Source organism: Microcebus murinus, chromosome 9 (assembly GCF_040939455.1).
Source record: "Microcebus murinus isolate Inina chromosome 9, M.murinus_Inina_mat1.0, whole genome shotgun sequence".
NCBI lineage: Eukaryota > Metazoa > Chordata > Mammalia > Primates > Cheirogaleidae > Microcebus > Microcebus murinus.
Window position 1 is genome coordinate 86204217 of NC_134112.1, and position 22434 is coordinate 86226650.

Sequence of the window (22434 nt, forward strand, 5' to 3'; positions counted from 1 at the left end):
TTTTATTATGCACTAAAATATTAAATAATTTTTCTTTGCAAAGATTACTTGACATATAATATAAATATTTGGACTAAAAATCATGAGACTTAAGTCCCAGCTCTGCCACTAACTTCTTTGTATAACCTGGTTAGATAATTTCTCAGAGCTTCACCTTATGCATCTAAAATCCTATGTATTACAACTATGACTAAAATCCAACAGAAAAATAGAATCCAGATATTAATATAAAGATTCTCTCTGCATTTCACCTTTAGTGATGTATGTATGGCATAAAACAAGGTATAACTTATAAGGGGTAACTATTTTTCAAGAGCTCAGATATACTCTATTTCCTCAGGCCAAGGTCTAACTGGGAAGGTCCAAACTTCTAAACTGCTGACCTGAGAAATGTTATTTTCAGAAACTTACAAAATCTAAAGAGATGATATTAACCCATTAACCCATTTTCCATTCGTAAGCCATAGTGCTTTAACCTTTATTCTACTTTCAAACTCGCTATCATTATCTCCATTTCTACAAGGTCACAAATCTCATGGCACCAAACATCTAGACTTTTCTTCCAGCTATACTTGGAAAATTGTTCCAAATCACCCACCAAAGCTAAAGATCAAGGAACAATCCAGATGAAATTACGCAAATAATGTCTTAAGTCTGTTATGGGAAGATCATATGTAACACATAAAAAGTGATTTGCAATGACCAGGAAAATATTTAAGTCTTCAGTACGTTAGCTAACAATTATTATATTTAAAGAATCTCTGCGCTGATAATTTTGAATGCTCACCCTAGAGTTATCTATGACTCCTCCGTCCAGCATTTAAGGAGAAAAGTCTCATTTTCCAGAATCAAATAAACATCATTAGTCACACAATTACACGGAGTGGAACTCAGTGTGTGTATAAATAAAGACCAATATACTTTTAATCTAACCACTGCAAGTAGTAGTTGCAATTATTGTATCCATTTTACGGATGAAGAAACTGAAGTCCAGAAAACTAATTTGTCCAAAGTCACATCGTTAAAGGTCAGGTGGGCTCCAAAGCACAAATCTTAACCTGCATGCTTTACAGCTTCCTCAAAGAAAGGGCCTGGCAAACCCACACGCAGAACACTAGGAATGAATCCGGGTCCGGACTGCACTCCTAAATTCTCCTGCCCTACCCCAATTTGCTAATCTCCCCGGGATTTCCCCTCTCACCAACCCTCACTCGCTTTGCGACGCTTCCCTCAACTCCCGACATCCTCTGGGCTCCCTTCCCTCTGGCCAAAACCCCGCGCAGGCTCATTTTCTCCGCGCTGGTCGCTAGGTGATTCCCGAGGACTGCCCAAAGAAAGTCTCGCGAGGGTGGGCAGGTTGCCCTGGCAACGCGTGGGAAAGGGCCTGCTTGAGACCGTAACTAAACTGCAGCGGCTTTCCTTCAAGCGGCCGGAACCCTGGGTGACTCGGGGAGACTTCCGGGATAGTGTACCCGGACGGAAGGAACGACTGGCCTGGCCCGAGGACTCGGGGTGGAAGTGAGGGGCTGGCCCAGGCGGGACGGTGGAAGTGCCGAAAAGGAAGGGGAGAGGGGAGGCGGGGCGCCCCCTGCGGGAAGCGGGCGCGTCCCGGAGAATGAGCTCCTCCTCAGGCTGCCCTGTCCAGAAGTGAGTGTGGGAGGAAGACCTTGCCAGCCCGCATCGTGGCGTGATCGGGCCTGACCGCAGACCTCTCCTGGCGCGCCTGCTTTCGTCCCTTCTTTAGACGCGGAAGACACCCACGGAGCGACCACTAAGTATCTGTGTGTGTGGCTTTCCTGAAGCTAAACTTGTATTCCACAGCAGGTCAGCACGGTAGTGTGCCTCGTGTACACCACCGCGTGTAAGGAAACAGAATCAAGATTTATGCCAATCCACTTTTCCAGATTTGGAGTTGTGATCCCCAGACCCAAACGTCAGTCTCCGTACTGAAAGTGTCGCCTCTGAGACAGTTTGCTCTGCTGCACTTGTGGTTCTTTGCTATGGAGCTTGCACTTGTATGCAGTCCACGCTCCAAAATACGCTTTTTGAAGAGAAGAGCATAAACCAATAGGTTTGAAATTGGTAAATTCCTTTGGTCTCTTGAAAACCAGGATCTTGACAAGGAATTTCGATTATTCCCTTGTCTAATAACCACGTGGGAAGGTACTTGCATAGGAGGAGTAATGGTCGTTGCCAAGACAACCTTCTGTTAGCTATTGCCATTTCAGTAAGAAAAATATAATTGCATATTAGAGACAATATCTACGGAATAATGTTAATCAAAATACAAAGAGAAAAGTCTATTGTAGTCCTTTGAACTTTTGGTCAATTGAAAGTTAAAGAGAAAACTTTTAAACTATATTGCTACATTTCACTGACAGAGTAAGTTTTTTTCTTTGATTCATTATATTTAATGCCTCAGGATCATTCTGAATTTACTACCGCTATGTAATATTTAATTGTAAATGCAGAATGTAAATTATTTGGCTGTGTGCTCTGAAAATTCCTTTCTCAATTAAATTATTGATTTTATTGTGATTTTTGTTTCTTATAGTAATGAAAAATTTCTTCGGGTCTTTGAAAGTTTAATAAACTGCATTCTAATTAATTTAGTTTTTAAGGAGAACTCTTGTCATTGTTAAATACAATTGAATATATTCTTGGTACTCATTTAATGCAATAAACACCTTCAGCATAAAAAGAAGCTGTCAAATAAGTTCCTTAGAAATTGTTTTACAGCCTATCCATATAATAAAAGAAATTGCAAGCGAAACACTGGAAGAGATGTCAGAAGATTCGGAAAAGGAAGATTATTCAGACAGAACAATCAGTGAAGAAGATGAATCAGTATGTTCTTCTCCTCTTTATTTTACTTGAGAAAATATTTGTTATAAATCCTCAGTTAAAATATTATAAATCAATTGGATATAAAAATTATATGTTTAAATCACTGTCATTAAAGTTGGGAAATAATTTGAGAGAAAAAGCTAAGCTGTTACTGCATGCAGCATGCCCTATGTAAAAAGAGGAACTATATTGTTTTCTTAAGAAAATATTTTGGCTAAGATTCTTCTGGATTTTATTAAAATGTGTGTATGAAATCATTATTAGGGTTTTATTTTTATAATTCATGTCCACTTATTTTCTTATATGTACTAATTATATTGTGTTACATCACAATATGTATAATACTAAAACCACCTATGTTCCAACCTTATTGTGTATCACCATAATAGTTTTAGTGTGGCTCTGAAGTCACAAAAAAGGGGACATGGAAGAAGAAAAAAGGAGAGAAATGTAGTGTTTAAAAATATTTTATCTGGTTCTAGTACATATTTCTGAGGGATTTCCTTTATATTGATGTATAAATTATTAGATATATAAATTAAGGTCCCAAAATAAGCTCTCTAAAATGATGTACATAACCCTTTAAATCTATGGCTTTCTGTGTTTCTTTGTTAATTTTATTCTTGATTTAAATTGTTATTGTTGTCCCAAGAATCTTAAATTTTATACCTTCCATGCAGTCTTTATTATAACCATATCCAGTAGGAGAGGAGGAATGAAAGATGCAAACTTCAAGGTTTCAGGATATTTTAAGTGTTCGGAGCTTTGAGACGAATGGCCTATAATCATTAATTTTTTAATTTATTAAAGATTAAAGACATGTACTCAATCCCAAACACTAAAAAATTTCTGGATTTGGAAACTTGTTTTTTAAACAAATATTTGAAAATTCTCTTGTTTTAGGATGAGGATACATTCATGAAATTTGTAAGTGAAGATATTCATCAGTGTGCACTTTTAACAGGTTTGAACTTATCTATATATTTTTCCTTCCCTTTATCATAAGACCTGAGTGGATAAAAAATAAAAAGTCAGATTGAGTAATATAGGGCATGATTATTCTGATGGATAAGGAGAAAGAAATGTAGCCACTTTTAGAATTCAGGTTCTTTTTAGGTGAACCTGATTTATATTTCAAAATAATAAATGAAAGTGGTGATTAGTTTATAAAGGACTTTATTTAACAAATATTTACTTTGTTACTTCTCTAAATAACTTGCTTTTTAAATGCATTTATAATCATGTGTTGGAAGTACATCTTCATTTAAATGAAGTTTGCTTGTATAAAGAGTTTCCTTAATAAAGTCATTCATTTGCAGGTGTACATGTTTATGGTCATCTTGATATAAACTTGATTTTTAAACATTTATACATTAAGAATCCTACTTTCACATACTTAAATATTTCTACCAAATATTTACATATCTACGACAGATTTTTTTATTTGAAGATATTAAGAGGGTACAGATGTTTTTGTTACATGGATGTACTACAGATCTTCTGAAATTGAAGTTAAGGCATTTATCTTTTTATTGATCAATTGTCTTTTTTTACCACCATCCTAACTTTTGAAATGACCATCTTTCTCAGTTTGGTGTGTATCTTTCTAGACCTTTTCTTTGCCTTTATACATCTATACCCAAACTGATAGAAATTTTGCAGTACTGTTTTGTGGACTTTTGCCCACAGCCTGTTTTTCTTTTTATTAGTAAAATTTTGCTTATCTATTAGAAGACAGGAGGTAACTCCGTGTTTTAACTAGCAAAAATTGAAAATTATTTGATAGGCATATATCTACTCATATTCTCTCTTGGTATCAACTGCCCATACTTATCCTTTAACATTGTTTATGTTGCTTCCATTGTTTAGAACATCACCAAACTCAAACTAGAGAACATTTACATCACTCCCAAATGTTCTTTGTAGCTCTTCTTCTATCCTTCACCCCTAGCTCCTGGCAATCAGTGATTTGCTTTCTCTGCACTATATTTAGCCCTTCTAGAATTTCATAAAGCAGAGTCATACATTTTATGTTTTGTTGTGTCTTCTTTCACTTAGCATAATGCTTTTGAGATTTATCCATGGTGTTGCATATATCATATAACAGTAGTTCATCCTTTTTTTTTTTTTTTTTTTTTTTTTTGCTGAGTAGTAGTCCATTCTGTGAATAGACCACATTCATCTGTTGATGCACTTTTAAATTGTTTCCAGTTTGGGGCCATTACAAGTAAAGCTCCTATGAACATTTGTGTACAAGACCTTTTGTAACATGTTTTCATTTTTCTTGAGTAAATCTCTAGGAATGGAACTCTTGGGTCATATGCTAAATGTATACTTTGTAAGAAACTGCTAAGCGACTAAATCATTTTGCATTCCCACCAGCAATGTGTCTATTTCTTGGCCAAGAATTACTATATTTTCATAAATTTCAACTATGTTTTTCCCCTTATTTCATGGAACATAATTGTAATCACTTCTTAAAGTACTCGTGTGATAGATTCAATATCTAGTTTTTTTGATGTTGAGACGGGGTCCTTCTGGAAATGTCAATGTTTTTCTTCTGGCAGGCAATCAACCCAGTTAGTTTCAGACAAAAATTCTGTCTCCCCTTCTGTGGGTAGTATTTCAAATCTCAGTTCAGATCTCTAAACCTTTGCTGTGCTGATCTGGTGCTCTCCCATACCTGTGTGGTTCAGAGGTTCTGAAACATATTTGGTTCAAATCTCTGTTAGTTCTCTTAAGCTTTTCCTTTGTTTGTTCATTAACTATCCTGCCCATGTGTAATTCAAGGGTTAAGCTGAGATACTTGTATGTGTGGTTAAAGTTTTAGTTCAGTTTTCATAGTCTGAGAGTGTGTGCTTGTATAGCTCAGGTTTTAGGTTGAAACTTGTGTGGGTTCACACACAGAATTAGGAGATAGCTTTCTCTGATCTCTTTCTTCCCTTTAGATTCCCTCCACATTGTGAGGGCCCCTGTTGCTGGTCCTCTGTTAAGAAAGACTGGGTTTTTATCTGAGATTTAGCCATTTGCACCACTGCTATGGTCTGTGAGTGGGGCCTGCCTTCAGGGAAAAGCAGGAAAAGAAAACAAAAGGAGGTGGACTCACCTCCTTGCAGAGAGTGCTTCTCTACATTTTGACTGCACAATCTGCTTGCTCTAGTTTACTTTCAGACCCTTCCGATAGTTATGTTTTTGTGTTGTATCTATACTTGTAATCAGTGGGAAAGAAGGCCTATATAAGACTTATGCTGCCATAGTGGGACTGTAACTCTCACCTGTTAACCTATGAGTGAATGACAGGCTTGTGAATTTTACATGTTGATTGCTGGATTTCATTGCATTCTATTAAAGAATATTGGACTTTGTCCTGATAAGCAGTTATATTGCTTATGGATAAGTTTCTATACTTCCAGACTTCCTTTTCAGCTTTTTTAGGGCATGTCCAGAGTGGTATTTACTCCAGGATTGAGTTCATTCTTCAGATCTCAGCACACATGTTACCACTTCAGAGAAGTCTTATCTGACCACACTATCTAAAGTATCATTCCCACCCATTTCCATTTCTCATTTTCATTTATTATTTCTCTGTTTTATTTCTTTTGTAGCATTTATCATCACTGAAATTATCTTGTTTCCCTTTTTATTGTGTGTCCTACTACAGTGTAAGCTCATGATGGCAGGGACTTTGTCTATTTTTTTCCACCTCTGTATAGTCAGTGTCTGTTTATTGTTTATGCATATAGTAGATGCATGATAACTCTCTGTAGAATGGATGATTCTATATAACAATCCTGAGAAGTAGCTAGGGAAGGTGATAACATTAATTATTTACATAGAGTAAGATTTATGTTCAAAGAGGCTGTCTTGCCTAAATGAAATCATACAAAAATAAAATGGTAGAATAGTTATGTGACTTGTAGTTCCATTGCCATATCTGCTATTGTACTAAAATGGCCAAAAACTAAATCTAGACAAAAAGCCACATTTCAGAGGTAGACAAGCAAAAGGAGTCGGTGAGACAAATGGAGAACCAAGTATGTGAAAGGTAGGGAGAAAACCAGGAAAGGTATTATCACCAAAGGGAAATGCACTTAAGGAGGGGTGATCATCAGCATCAAATTGATGCCACACAGTCATCATGCTGAAAGAGGCCCACTGCACTGCTGTTTGGGGCAGCCCCCTTATATTCTGTGAGGATCATGTTCCTGATTTGTGTCACACAGAGGCCCTAGAATGAGAACTGAGAAAAAGTTGTAACTGAGTCCACTAGCAACCTTTGAGAATATAATTCCAGTAAGTGGTGAGGAACTATAGTCATTAAGCATATTTAACCCATTAGACAAACAGTGTGATTAAGAAGAGTCAAAAATAGGTGATTTGTTAGACAAGCTGGAAGAAACAAATATTTTTAGTGATGAGAATTTAGCATAAATTAATAGTATATAAAGTCAACAAATACTACTTAGCTATTGTGAAGATCAATTGTCATAGATTTCATTGTTGTTTTTATTTTTAAAAATTCCATGAATCATAAAATATTTATAATGATAGCCACAAATTGAAGAGTGTTAGAAGGAAAAAAGGAACTATATAAAAAATTATAGAAATTGGGGTTTTCCTTCTTATCACTCATGAGTATGTTTGAATCTTCTTTCTAGCTGACTCTATTGGTGATGCAATCTTCCCCCGGACTACACAGATACTATTGGAATATCAGCTAGGAAGATGGGTGCCACGTCTTCGTGAACCACGAGATTTATATGGTGTCTCTTCTTCTGGTCCACTGAGCCCAACACGGTGGCCATACCACTGTGAGGTCATTGATGAAAAAGTCGAGCATATTGGTATGTTTTTAGCAGTTTGGGCGATTCAGACATTAGCAAACTACTTTGCCAACCTTGATTTCAATGAGGAGACTCTTGGTATTAGAATAATGTATTACAAGAGAAATATAACTTGAGGCATATATGTAATTTTAAATTTGCTAATGGCCACATTTTAAAAAGGTAAAGATAAAAAAGTGAAATTAATTTTAAAAATTTATTTTAACCCAACTATATCCAAAATATTTCACATTCTTTCTTCTGAATTTCAGAATCTGATGTACCTTTATACTTCCAGACATCTCAATTCAGATCAGCCACATTTCAAGTGTTCAGTAGCCACATGTGCTTAAACAGAGGGTCTTAAAGCATGTATATACCTCCTAAAGCTTTAGTAATTCTAAACAATTCCAAACAGCATGACGATGTTCCAGTTACAGTCAAATTCAGCCATAGATGAAGTCACAGAGGCGATGCTGGAATGTCTTTGAACTGTATTCCTGCTCCTTTTTGCTGCTTGTCTCCCCTTTGTATGTGTGTCTTCTGTTTAGTATAGCTTTATCATCTTTTGCCTCTTTATGCCCTTTTTCCATTTCTGTTCCTCTTTCATTTTCTATCTCTTCATGCTCCTTTGTTTTTTCTTTTCCTTTCTCACTTTCTACTTCTTTCCTTTAATGCACATTTATGGAACTGAAAAATTCATATTTTACTGTGTATTTTTATTTCTGTATGTGTGCATCCCCAAATTTATTTTTTGCTCTCCCAGATAAAGTTTATAGCTTTATCTCTCCAGTCCACACACAGGCAAGATAGAAACATTCCCACTGTTGACCACATTCTCACCGCCACTGCTTTCCACCTTTAGTTGATAGCACATACACATACATTATTGCCTACCTTGGTGAATAAAATTGGAAAGTGTTTATATTTATTATAACTGTAAACTTAAATTAGATGTTGCTTATGAATATAGAGGCAGAATTCATCAGCAAAACACTAGAAAACTGAATCTGACAGCAAATAAAAAGAATTGTGTGCCATGAATGAATGGAATTTATCCAGAAGGCAAGGTTGGTTTAACAAAACTCGATTAATGTGATACAGCATATCAGTAGAATAAAAACAAAAACCACTAGATCATCTCTGTAGCTATAAAAAAGACACTTTTTAAAAAATCCACCACCCTTTCATGACAAAAAGCAGTCAACAAATTAGGAAGAGAAGGGAGCATCTTCAATGTGGTAAAATACATCTGTGAAAATCCCACAGTTAATATCTACTCAATGGTGAAAGACTAGCTGCTTTCCCCATAAGATCAAGTGCAAGACAAGAATATTGGCTTTTGCCCCTCCTATACGACATTGTAATGGAGGTTCTAGCCAGAGCAAAAGGGCAAAAAAAGAAATAAGCATCCAGATTGGAAAGAAAGAAGTAAAACTATCACTATTCACCAATGGAGAATACATGACATGAGAATTTTCTACATACATAATCTTGTATGTAGAAAATCCTAAAGAATCCACTGGGGGAAAAAAACTTTTACAACTAATAAATAAGTTCAACCCAATGGCAGAATACAAGATAGTATATAAAAACTAATTATATTTCTAAATGTTTAACATAACAACCCTAAAATGAACTTAGTAAAATAATTCCATTTATAAGAGCATCAAAAGAATAAAATAGGAATAAATTTAAGAAAAGAGTATAAAACCCATATACCCTGAAAACTATAAACCATTGCTGAAAGAAAATAAAAAAGATCTAAATAAATAGACATCCCATGTTCTTGGATCAGAAGATTTACTATTATGATGGCAATCTTCCCCAAATTGATCTACAGACTTAATGCAATTCCCATGAAAATACCAACTTTTTGCTTTGTAGAAACAAGCTGATCTTAAAATTCATATAGAAACTCAAGGAACCCAGAATTGCCAAAAAAAATAAATATATTGAAAAAGAGCAAATTTGAGAAATCACACTTTGTGATTTCAAAACTTACTACAAACAGTAATTTAGACAGTGTGGTACAATCATGAAGATAGACATTTCTCAAAGGAAGATTATAATGACCGATAAACATATGAAAAAGTGCTCAATGTGGGAAATGAAAATTAGAACCATGATGAGATACCACCTTATAGCCACCAAAGACTAACAACCAAATATTTGAGTGCAGAACAACTTTAACTCTGATACATTGTTGATAGGAATGAAAAATTGTGCAATCACTTTGAAAAAAGGTTTGGCAGTTTTGTTTTTTAATAAAGGAAAATATACATTTATTTCCTGAACAGCAGTTCCTCTCTTAGGTATTTATATTACATAAATTAAAATATATGTTCTCAAAAATACTTGCACATGAATTTTCATTTTTATATTTACTCACAATATCCAAAACCAGAAACTAGTGTCCATTAATAGAGTAATGGATAACAAACTATTCTATAGCTATACAGTAGAATAACATATCAGCAAAAGAAGGATTGGGGGAACTGAAACACACGACATGGATGAATTTCAAAGCCACCATTACACTGTGTAAGAGATCCAAACACAGAAGACTACATGCTATAGGATTCCAACTATATGAACTTGAAGAACAGGCAAAACTGGTGTATGGTAACAGAAATCAGAAGGGTGGTTTCTGAGGCAGGTGGTGGGGACTGACTGGGAAAGGGCAAGAGAAAACTTTCCTGGATGATGAGAATGTTCTACATCTTAAAAGGGATGTTGGTTACATGATTATACTTATTTGTCAAAGCTTGCTGAATCATAAAATTAAGATCTATATATCACATATGTAATATGTAAATTTTAGTCAATTTAAAAAGTGGCCACAGTTCTCCATCCATATGTTCTTGCCCTTTGAAGTGTCATCTTGCATCTCTTTCCAGCAAGAGGTAGTGGGGCTTTATTTTCCTGGCCCTTGAATCTGGGATGAACTTGTGACATGCTTTAGTCAAATAGAGTGTGTTGAAAGTGATAATGTGTTAAAATAGTTAAATAGGAGGCCATTAGACTGAGATAGCTCCATTGCCTTGGGGTGCCTACATAATAACCAAAACCTAACTCAAATACATTTATTGTAAATGACTTAGAGGGAAATGAATCTTAAGTTTAACCAATCAGAATCTGCCAACGAACTTCTATTTACATGACTGGAAACTTGCCACTGCATAGTCCAAATAAGACAACTACATAACATTAACCAATTATTTACTTTGATTCTTCATTCATCTTATAGAAGCCCTTCCTTGAAGCCCTTCCTTAAAGCCCCTCCAATAGAGCCCCAACCACAAGCCACAGTTAGCCTGATTTATGAATCATATTTGCTCAAATAAATTATTTAAAGTTATTTAATGTGTCTCAATTTAATTTTTAACACATGCCAGTGTTCTCCTAGGCCTTAAAAGGCTTTGTACACTTCTATTTTCTCTTAAACTCTGTCCAGTCACCATGGAACAATCCATAGCTTGCTAGATAATGAGAGTGAAACAGAGATAAATGAAGTCTGTCCAGTCCTACGCCAAACCTACAAGATACATGAGTGAGCCTAATCAATACCACAGCACCTAGCTGAGATAAATAAGTGATTATTGTTTTATGTCACTAAATTTTGAGGGGGTTGTTAGGTAGCAAAATCTAATTAATACATATACCAGAATGGCTAGAAGTTAAGGCTTTGTAGTAATTTTCCCATGGGCAAAATTTGGTCCATCACCAATTTTGAACCTTTTATTCATCTTTAAGAAGGGGAAAATAAATTAATCTTATGAAAGGAACACCTTTTACAGTCAATGCCAGACGTATTTTTATTAATAAATATAGGAGGTTGTCAACAGATTTTCTAAAGTAGTCCCAGATGAAGTTTACAGGGTGCTATGGTTTGAATATTTATCTCCTCCAAAACTCACCTTAAAACTTAATCCCCATGTGGCAGTATTGAGGGGTGGGGCCTTTAAGAGGTGATTGGATCATGAGAACTCTGCCCTCAAAAATGGATTAATCCATTCATGAATTAATGTATCAATGGACTAATAGATTAATGGATTATCATGGGAGGGAAAATAGTGGCTTTATAAGAAGATGAAGAGAGACCTGAGCTAGCATGTTAGTATGCTCAGCCTCTCACTATGCAATACCTTGCATCTTGGGACTCTTCAGAGAGTCCTCACCAGCAGGAAGGCTCTCACCAGATGTGCTCCCTCAACCTTGGACATCAAGAATCCCAGCCTCCAGAATTGTAAGAAAGAAGTTTTGGTTTTCTTATAAATTACCCAGTTTCAGGTATTCTGTTATAAGCAACAGAAAACAGGCTAATAATTGGGACAGCCAATGATTTTCTATTTGTACACAGACATTAGATTAATTCCTCTTAGACACAAAGAGGCTTCCTTTGGTTTTAAGAGAGAGAAATGACATAAATTTGTAATATAAATGATAGCGGCTACCCTCAAACAAACTGCATGAAAATATAAGTGAGATCGCTATATGAGGGCTGTCTGGAAAGTATCCAGCCATTGTTAATATATTGAGAACGGTTTGAGTGATATCAATGTAACCTGACAGCCAAGGAGAGGGGACTGTAATGCATATACCTGAACAATGACGACTTCACAGTACTAGTCGGGGGGCGGGGAGGAGGAGTACTAGACACCATTGAATGAGCATGTGCACTGACTGTGGCTGTTGCATTCAAAATGCCTGAGCAAGTAGAGCAATGAATCTGCATCAAATTTGGCGTTAAGCTAGAACATTTTTCTGTAGAAACTATTGGATGATTCAGAAGGCTTTCGGGGATGATGCAATGAGTGCAACACAAATAAAAGTGTGGCACAAATGCTTCAAAGATAGTCAAGAATCTGTTGAAAGTGATCCACATTCTGGAAGGCCTGCAGCTAGCAGAACACCTGACAATGTTGAACATGTATGGATTAGGGTAAGAGATGCTGGGAGAACTGTGTGAGGTCCCAAGGTGCCTACTTTGAAGGGGACTGAGGTCTCATTGTCCTATGTATAATGTTTCTTATATCTTGTATCTTTTTCAATAAATGTCTCTATTTTTCATAGTACGTGGCTGGATACTTTCCGGACAGACATAGGTATATTTGTATTTATATTATTTATATACTTGTATTATATATCTTTATATGTCAAGATTTTAAATGTTCATGTTCTTTGATTCAATATTTCTACTTCTAGGTGTCTAGCCTAAGGGTATTTACACACATAAATAGAGGCATATTATAAAGATGTTCATTGCCATATAAATAAACTGTTAGAAACAACCAAAATGTCCATCAATAAAGACATAATTATAATGTCCATCAATTATCAAATTTTGGCAACCCATATTAGAGAACACTAACAGCTGTTAAAAAATGAGGGAGATACATGTATATTAAAGAAAAATCTCTAAGATTTAACTAAGTGGGCTGAAAAAACAAATTGATTATCAGTATATATACAATGATGAAAAGGACATTGTAGACTCCCAAGTATCCATTCCACCTCAGCTGATTAGTCTGCATCAGTTAGTACAAAACACTCTACTTCTGACAGCCACATTGTTTCCATTTTACAACCATAAGCCTTAGGGTGACCTCCAAGCAAAGGATGACAAAGTGGAGAGACAAAAAAACTAAACTTGGAATGACCACTGAGCCACTTACTGTACCATAGCCTGAATGCTCTCTGCTTCAGGATTTCTAGATATGTGAAGCAATAAATTTTCTTATTGTTCAAACCAGCTTGCATTGAGAAAATTTGTTATTTGTAGCCAAAAGCACCTAAAGTAGATGGTTGAAACAAAGAAGCCTTAAAAAGAGAAAAACCAAAATGTCAGTATTTCTCTATGTAATGAGATTATGGATAATTCCTTTTCTTTTTGCCTAAGCTATAGTTTTTTATACAATAAACATGTTTGATAAAAATATTACTTATCAAAAGCATTCAAAATTAATCATCCTTAATTCAGAAACTTTACTACTCCTGGAATTTTTCATGACTCTTGGACATCCCTTTTATACAATCACTTGCATATGCCACATATCAATGATCAAAAAATGAATCAACCAAAAGTAAACTTGAGAGCAAATAACAAAAATTCCTACAGTATCCAAGTGAAAAAAAAGATATAAAAAATGGAATATCCTTGCCACCTACTTAGGCTTTTAAATCAGTGCTGTATAAGGTTCAATAAGTTCTGGAACTGTTAATTTTTATTTTGTTTTTCTTCCATGAAATGATGACAGATACAGTACAAATAAATTTATACCACAAATTTGGACTTACCATCATGAAGACCCTTTCTAAATATGTATTTATTGACTTTCTGAGAAATCAATATTCTGTTCTTATCAAGAACAACATTATTTACAAAAGTGGAACTCAACGTGAACTAATCAAATAAAGGATTGGGAGGAAGGAGAATACCACACAAACAGAAAGCTTTAAAACAAAATATTTGCTATTCTTGTAAGAGCAGCATTCTAAACTTATTTTTGTATAGAAGTTCTACCTTAAATATAAGCTATTTCAGACATGTCTAGACCTGTCTGCTATACTGGTAGTTAGGACCTCAAGGAGTATTCTTTTGCATTAGAGTTCTTTGTTTTCTTTCTTAAAAGAAAATAAAGTATATGGTGCAAGACTAAGGGGATGGTTTTGTCTCAGCCAGTCTCCTAGGGCCTATGGAGAAAGGAGCTGAAGACCAAGTAAAATAACTTCACACTGTGATCCACAAGACATGATGGCATAAATAGCACAGGTTGAGTGTTCATATAATTTGGTAAATGTTAAAGACAGTCTCTATTCTTCTTCTGGGGACATGACTTTGACCCAAGGAGAACTCAAAAGAATGCTATGTTGTTTTGGCATCTCAAGAGTCTGCAGGTTTGAGAGAACTGGAAAACAGCACATTTGTTATGCACAGACATAAGTTCTCTTGGGACAGTGATAACTACTACCTTCAAATAGTTTTTGGACAGCAAACATAAAGAAGGCTGGTAAAAGATTCTGATGAAAGAAAGATGAATACAGAATTTTCCAGGCTACTTGACATAAAAACACCTGTAAAAATCTGTCACTGGATAACAGTCAAGAAGTGTCTATATCAGGAATCCATATTAATGTTAAAGCCCCTTACAGATGAAATTCCTTAATGTGGAATTGATTCAGGAAGTCTGGAAATGCTTCCATTTCCAGCCTAAATCTCATCTGCTTAAAAGTTCTAGCTCTAGAGTAGCTTTACAGCAATGAAGATATTGCCAGACATAAAGCACTTATGGCAATAGGTCTGCATGATTTAATATATCATTTAAATTTAAGGAGTATGTGGATAAGGACCCCAACTGGATTGTTTAACCACCCATCCATTTGCCCATTCATCTCTTCATCCATCCATCTGTTCATACACCCATATAATCTATAGACATTTAACTGAGTGCTTACCCTGTTTCAAATACAATGCAAAGAGCAGTTTTAGTGGAACAGTGGGTACGAGACTAAAAATAGCAAAAGCTAGATTGAAATGGGTTAAGCCTGATTCTCAAAATATGGTCCTCAGTAAGGATATTCTGATAAGCTGCAATCTTGACCCATTTATACAAGTTATTTCTCCAGTTATTATCAGTTTCATTTTTCTTTACTGTAAGGACTATTTATTAATAAAGAAGAACATAAGCAGAAATTAATAAAATCTATAATTATTTCTTTAATGGAAGTCTGGGTGTCATGCAACATTTGACAATCAACATACACAAAAGCAAATCGCTGAAATTCCGAAAGTTTTAACAACAGTAATGTTATCAGTTCATGACTAGCTTTGAATTGAGTTGATTAAGGCTTTCAACTAATGAGAAAATTTTAAATAATAAGAATTTAAAACTTTAATTATAACTTTCTTTATTCCTTATCTTTATCATCCATTTATTTGGCTCTTGTTCAGTTAATTCTACAATGCACATTGATGCCTATTTGCATCAATATGGTAGTCTATGTTTATTCTGTAGCTAGATTTGACCCCTATTCATCATGTCAAATACAGCTTTGTTACTAAAACAGATGTACACATAATCTCCAAAATGTTTGTCCAGGAATACTTGTTTCTTACCACCAAATCCTTATTCCACTAAAAAGTACAAATAACTAGGGTAGTTAGATTGTGAAGTAATTTTTTTCTTCCATCAAATAGATCATGGTCAGAAAGATTTCAGCATGGTATAGACAACTGTTAAGAATTTGGTCCTTAAAAAAATGAAGAGTAGCAGCCGGGCGCGGTGGCTCACGCCTGTAATCCTAGCACTCTGGGAGGCTGAGGCGGGCGGATTGCTCGAGGTCAGGAGTTCGAAACCAGCCTGAGCAAGAGCGAGACCCCGTCTCTACTATAAATAGAAAGAAATTAATTGGCCAACTAATATATATATAAAATTAGCCGGGCATAGTGGCTCGTGCCTGTAGTCCCAGCTACTCGGGAGGCTGAGGTAGGAGGATTGCTTGAGCCCCGGAGTTTGAGGTTGCTGTGAGCTAGGCTGACGCCACGGCACTCACGCTAGCCTGGGCAACAAAGCGAGACTCTGTCTCAAAAAAAAAAAAAAAAATGAAGAGATGAAGAGTAGGAAAGCTAGTAGTTAAAAAAGGAGTGAGGGAGGGAACTGTCTAAGGATAACCTTCCTTTGGGGAGATAGAAGAAACTTGAACATGTTTATAAGTTTTTAACTTGACAACTCTTATCAAGCAAGAGGCTGAAGATGCAGAGAAGAAAGAATAAAAGGTGAAGCAAGATTCCCAAAGGTAGGATAGAATGGCATTAAGGCCTTAGGAGAAATAGAAATTTTAGTATAAAATCTATAATGAACACAAAATAATAATGAACCACTCAATTTAGAACAGGGTGCCAATGAACTCTTGTAAAATTCAGCCCCACCATAAAACACTTATTTTAGCCTAGATTTATTAATGAATAATTTGAAAATATACCACAAAATTTTCCTGTTTTATTTTGAAGTATTTTCAAATAATGTTACCCCCCTCCCTTTTTTTTTTCCAGATTGGACTCCTTATCCTGAGCCAGTATATATTCCAACAGGCCTAGAAATGGAACCCATTTATCCAGACTCCAAGGAAGATACTGTAGTTTATCTAGCTGAAGATGGTGGGCACATTATGAAACATGTAGCTGTAAAATATAATTTGGTACCTGGGTTAATCTCTTAGTTATATTTGTTTTGCTGTTTATACTAGAAATTTACCAGGAAGTCCCTGTCCTCAGAAAGATGTTTGGTTACATATTGATCCAAATATTGATTTAGCACTTATTATATTTTTGAAGGTGTACTGAAGTTTATGCAAAGTTACTTTAAAGTAAAACATCATGTTGGCCATTAAAATGGAGCGTTATATTTAGAATGAATTATGCTTCACATCAATTTATAAAGATAAATCCAGTGGAGTGCTCTGCAACTACTCTTCCCTCTCCATCTACAACTCACATTGCACTCATTCAGATGTTTTTCTTTTAATTTCATGCCTGTTTGATGCATTTCTTGAGGCTGTCATCTTTAAAAGGGAAAAAAATGCCCCACATTGCAAAAAACCATCTAAGATTATATCTCAGGAAAGTGTTCTTAACACTTAAGATCCATATTTGCACTTTGTACTTTGATAGCTTTATTAATGCAAAATATTATGTCTGCTTTTATGATAGTGTGCTAATAGTCAAACGTAGATGTCTCCGCCTATATTCAAAATTGTCCTGCTCCTGAAGCACCAATGTGAGGAAGTATGGGGCTCCTACACAAGTGCATCATCAGAGTTCAATATCTTAGAGTGTTTTCAGATGTTAAAGATAACTTCCAGGGAGCATGTGTATTTTATTTAAGGGTCCAGCAAGACAAACAAATTCACAGGGATTGTTTCCTGAATAGTAACCAATTCTAGAAAACATATATTCACATACATATTTTTAAACAACTGGAGTGAAAGAAGTAGTAACTCTGATTTTTAAAATTTAATTTCAAATATTTACATGAGTAACCTGCCTTAGCTTTCTTTTGATTCATATTTTCATAGTACTTATATCTTTATTCCATCATTTTAATTTTAACCTATGTTTCATATTTAAATTTTTTTTAATTTTGTGGGGGTAGACAGCATATAGTTGAGGTATGCTTTTTTATATAATCTGGAAATCTATTACTTTTAATTATCATGTTAAATATAATTATTGATATGGTTAGATTAATAGCTACCATCTTGATAGCTTTGTTCTATCTGTTATTTTCTTTTTCATTTTTCTGCCTTCTTTGACATTAATATGAGTATAAATTACTATTCCATTTTATCCCCACTATTGGCTTACATGTGTACCTGTTTTTATTTTTTTGTTTTTTTTACCTGTTTTTAAATTTTTGCATGGTTGCTAGGTTTTTCAATATACATCTTTAATTTAGAAGACTCAACTGTCAAATAATCCTTTTCCACTTCATGTATAATGTGAGGACCTTTAAAACATATATTCCCAATTCCTTCCTCCCTTCATTTGTTCTATAGTTTTCAAACATTTTACTTTTTAATGTGCCATAAAAACTCAAAACATTGTTATTTTTCTTTAGAAAGCTATCTTTTAGATTAATTAAAAATAAGAAAAATAAACTTTACCTTTACTTTTGTTTATCTCATTTCTAGCATTCATTTCTTTGTGTATCCAAGTTTCTGTCTGGTAGCAGCACATTACTTCTGCCTAAAAACCTTTTTATTTTAATATTCTTGTACTGAAAATGATTTCTCTCAGTTTATTTGCCTCAGAAATATTTTTAAATATTTAAAAAAATGTTTTTGGTAAGCATAAATTTCTGGTTGACAGATTTTGTCATTCAGCTCTTTAAACAGGTCTGTTGTTTTCTGGCTTGTATCGTTTATGACTAGAAGCTTGCAAGAATTATAATCTTTGTTCCTCTGTATGTAATATGTCTTTTATTCTCTGCCTATCTTCAAGATTTTCCTTTTGTCCTTGTTTTTTCTGTTTGTTTGTTTTTGAGACAGAGTCTCACTTTGTTGCCCCGGCTAAAGTGCCGTGGCGTCAGCCTAGCTCACAGCAACCTCAAACTCCTGGGCTCAAGCAATCCTACTACCTTAGCCTCCCAAGTAGCTGGGACTACAGGCATGCACCACCATGCCCGGCTAATTTTTTTTCTATATATTTTTAGTTGACCAATTAATTTCTTTCTATTTTTAGTAGAGACGGGGGTCTTGCTCTTGCTCAGGCTGGTTTCGAACTCCTGACCTTGAGCGATCCACCTGTCTTGGCCTCCCAGAGTAGTAATTACAGGCATGAACCACCACGCCTGGCCTGTCCTTGGTTTTAAGAAATTTAAATATGATATGCATAGGTGTATGTGTGTTTGGTATTTATGGTCCTTGTTCATTGAGCTTCTTCAATCTGTCATTAATGTTGGAAAATTCTCAGCCTTTATTTCTTCATATATTTCTGCTATTCAATTGCCCTCTCTTCTCCTTCTGGAATTTTAATCACTTATGTGTTAGACCATTTGATATTGCCCCATAGTTCTTGGATGCTCTATTGTTGCATTTGTTTTGTTTTACTTAAAAAAAAAAATCTCTATGCTTCAATTTGGGCAGTTTCTATTGACCTATCTTCAAGTTCTTTGATTCTTTCTTTTGCTCCATAAAGTCTACTGATGAGCTTGTCAAAGGCAGTCTTTATTTCTATTACTGTGTTTTTCACTTCACACATTCCATTTGATGCTGTCTTGTAATTTCCATCTATCTGTTGAAAATGCCCATCTGATCTTGTATAATATATTCTTCACCATTCCACTAGAACCTTTAATATATTACTCATAGTTCTTTAAAATTCTTTATCTGACAAATGTAACATCTTTATCATATCAGACTGGTTATATTGATTATTTTTCCTCTTGACAGTGTGTTGGGGTTTTATCCCTTGGGTTTTTTGGTTTTCTTTGTGTTTTGGTATGTTTTATAACTTTTTGGTTGATGCTGGAGATCTTATGTAGGTCAGTGAGACATAGGCAAATAGTTTTTATGCCCAGAAATAGAAAAAATGTCCAGGTGGTAGGCCTGTAGTGTGGGAGTTAGAGGAGAGAACAAGGGAGAGGGGAGGGTATTGATTCAGTTTGTTTAGCAATTAAACTAGTGTTAGATTTATTGTTGATCTGGTTACCATCAGTGTACCAGAAAAGGCTTCAAATCCTTTTTACATTACCTAGTCTTTAGGATGGGGACAGAGAAGGGGTTTTTCTCAATTCTGAGCCTTCCTCAGCTTTAAATCTTACCTTTGTTCCTCAAAGACGATATCTTTCAACTCTCTTGCTGCTCTCTAATTAATAGAACCCTGTTACTTGTTACTTAAAGCTTTTTAGCCTGGTGTTCTGAGATGGAAAATACATCATATGTTGTCCTGATTAGGCCTCAATCTTAGTCACACATGATGTCCCAGGTTCTCAGGAATGAGGCCTTTTCAGTTCTCTAAAACCTTCAAGTTTAGGTCTGGTTCCAGCATGTATTTTTGCTAGTAGTAAAGTTTTTAAAATCTGTTTCTTTCTCTTTTTATATTTCAAAATATTAAAGAGGTACAAATGTTTTTGGTTACATGGATCACTTTTGTAATGCTTAAGTTGTGGCTATAGGTGTGCCCATCACCCAAATAGTGTTCATTATACCTATTAGGTAGGTTTTTACTCCTCCCCTTCTCCCCCCTCACTCCTACTTTATTTCCATTGAGTTTTACTTCCCTCTGTGCACATGTGTCCTCATCAGTTATTTCCAATTTAATAATGAATACATATGGTCTTTGTTTTCCCAATTTTGAGATACCTCATTTAGGAGAATGGTCTCCAGTTCCAACCAATCGTTGCAAAAGGCATTAATTCATCCTTTTTTATGGCTGAATAGTGCTCCATGGCATACATACACCATATTTTATTAATCTACTCATGAATTGATGGACACTTGGATTGATTCATCATCTTTGCAATTGTGCATTATGCTGCTATAAACATTCAAGTGCAGGTGTTTTTTGACAGAAAGACTTCTTTTCCTTTGAGAGGATACCCAGTAGTGAGATTACTGGACCAAATGTAGGTCTACTTTTAGTTCAGTGAGGAATCTCCGTACTGTTTTCCGTAGAAGTTTACTAATTTGCAGTTCCATCAACTGTGTGTAAGCATTCATTTCTCTCTGCATCCATGCTAGCATCTATTGGTTTTGGGCTTTTTAATAAAATCCATTCTAACGGGTAAGGTGATATCATATTATGATTTTAATTTCATGTCCTTGATGATTAATGACATTGAGCATTTTTTCATGTGTTTATTGGCTATTAGTCTATCTTCTATCTATCTGTTCATGTCTTTTGTCCACTTTTTAATGGGGTTGTTTGTTTGTTTTCTTGTTGATTTGCTTGAGTTCTTTGTAGATTCTGGTTATTAGCCCTTTATCAGATATATAGCTTACACGTATTTTTTACCATTCTATAGGTTGTCTAATTGGTTTGTTGATTGTTTCTTTAGCTGTGCAGAAGCTTTTTAGTTTAGTCAAATTCCATTTATTTATTTTTGTGGTTGCTGTGAATGTCATTGGGGTCTTATTCATAAATTCTTTGCCTAGGCTGATATCTAGGAGAGTTTTTCCTCTATTTTCCTCTAGGATTCTTATGGTTTTGTGTCTTACATTTAAATATTTTATCCATGTTGAGTTAATTTTTATAAGGGGTGAGAGATAGGGGTCCTGTTTCATTCTTCTGCATGTGGCTGTCCAATTTTCCCAGCACCATGTATTGAATAGGGCTTCTTTTCCCAAGTGTACATTGTCGTCTGCTTTGTCAAAGATCAGTTGGCTGTGGCAGGTGGTTTTATAACTGGTTCAACATACACAAATCAATAAATGTGATTCACCACATAAACAGAAGGAAAAACAAAGACCATATCATCTCATTTCAATAGTTGCAGAAAAAGTATTCAGCAAAATCCATCACCCTCTTATGAAAACCCTCAACAAACTAGGCATAGAAGAAACATATCTTAAAATTATAAAATCCATATATGACAAACCCACAGCCACATGATGCCAAATGGGGAAAAGTTGAAAACATTCTTCCTGAGAACAAGACAAGGGTACCCACTGTCACCACTTCTATTCAACATAGTGCTGGAAGGTCTAGCCAGAGCAATCAGGCAAGAGAAAGAAATAAAGGGTATCCAAATTGAGAAAAAGGAGGTTGAACTATCACTCTTCACTGGTGACATGATCTTGTATCTAGAAGACCCCAAAGTCTACGCCAAGAGACTCCTGGAATTGATAAATAAATTCAGCAAGGTCCCAGGATACAAAATCAATATACACAAATCAGTAGCATTTCTATATATCAATAACATTCAAGCTTAGAGTCAAATCAAAAACTCAATACCATTCACAATAGCTACAAAGAAAATAAAATACATAGGAATATACTTAATCAAGGAAGTGAAAGTTCTCTACAAGGAGAACTATGATACATGGGGAAAGAAATCACAGAGGACACCAACAAATGGAAAAACATTAGGGTCATAGATCGGTAGAATCAACAGTGTTAAAATGTCCATACTACCCAAAGTGATTTACAGGTTTAATGTAGACCCTATCAAAATATCAATGTCATACTTCACAGACCATACTTCTACACTGTATTTGGAACCAGGAAAGAGGCCAAGTAGATAAAACAATCTTAATGAAAAAA

General features: G+C 35.2%; 1 protein-coding gene across 2 annotated transcripts in view; it reads left to right on the forward strand.

The window, feature by feature from the left end:
- The first annotated feature begins 1674 nt into the window (after positions 1-1674).
- The window catches only part of AGBL3 (AGBL carboxypeptidase 3), a 68798-nt gene continuing 48038 nt past the window's right edge, over positions 1675-22434 (forward strand). The window contains exons 1-5 of one of the 2 annotated variants that reach the window (XM_020289721.2): positions 1675-2382; positions 2740-2847; positions 3751-3811; positions 7506-7691; positions 16726-18298. In XM_020289721.2, coding sequence (XP_020145310.2) covers positions 2785-2847; positions 3751-3811; positions 7506-7691; positions 16726-16892 — 477 coding nt within the window. In that variant the 5' untranslated portion in view covers positions 1675-2382; positions 2740-2784 and the 3' untranslated portion in view covers positions 16893-18298. Of the gene's footprint in view, positions 2848-3750; positions 3812-7505; positions 7692-16725; positions 18299-22434 lie in introns of those variants that run through there. The other variant, XM_076006632.1, reaches the window with a different exon arrangement.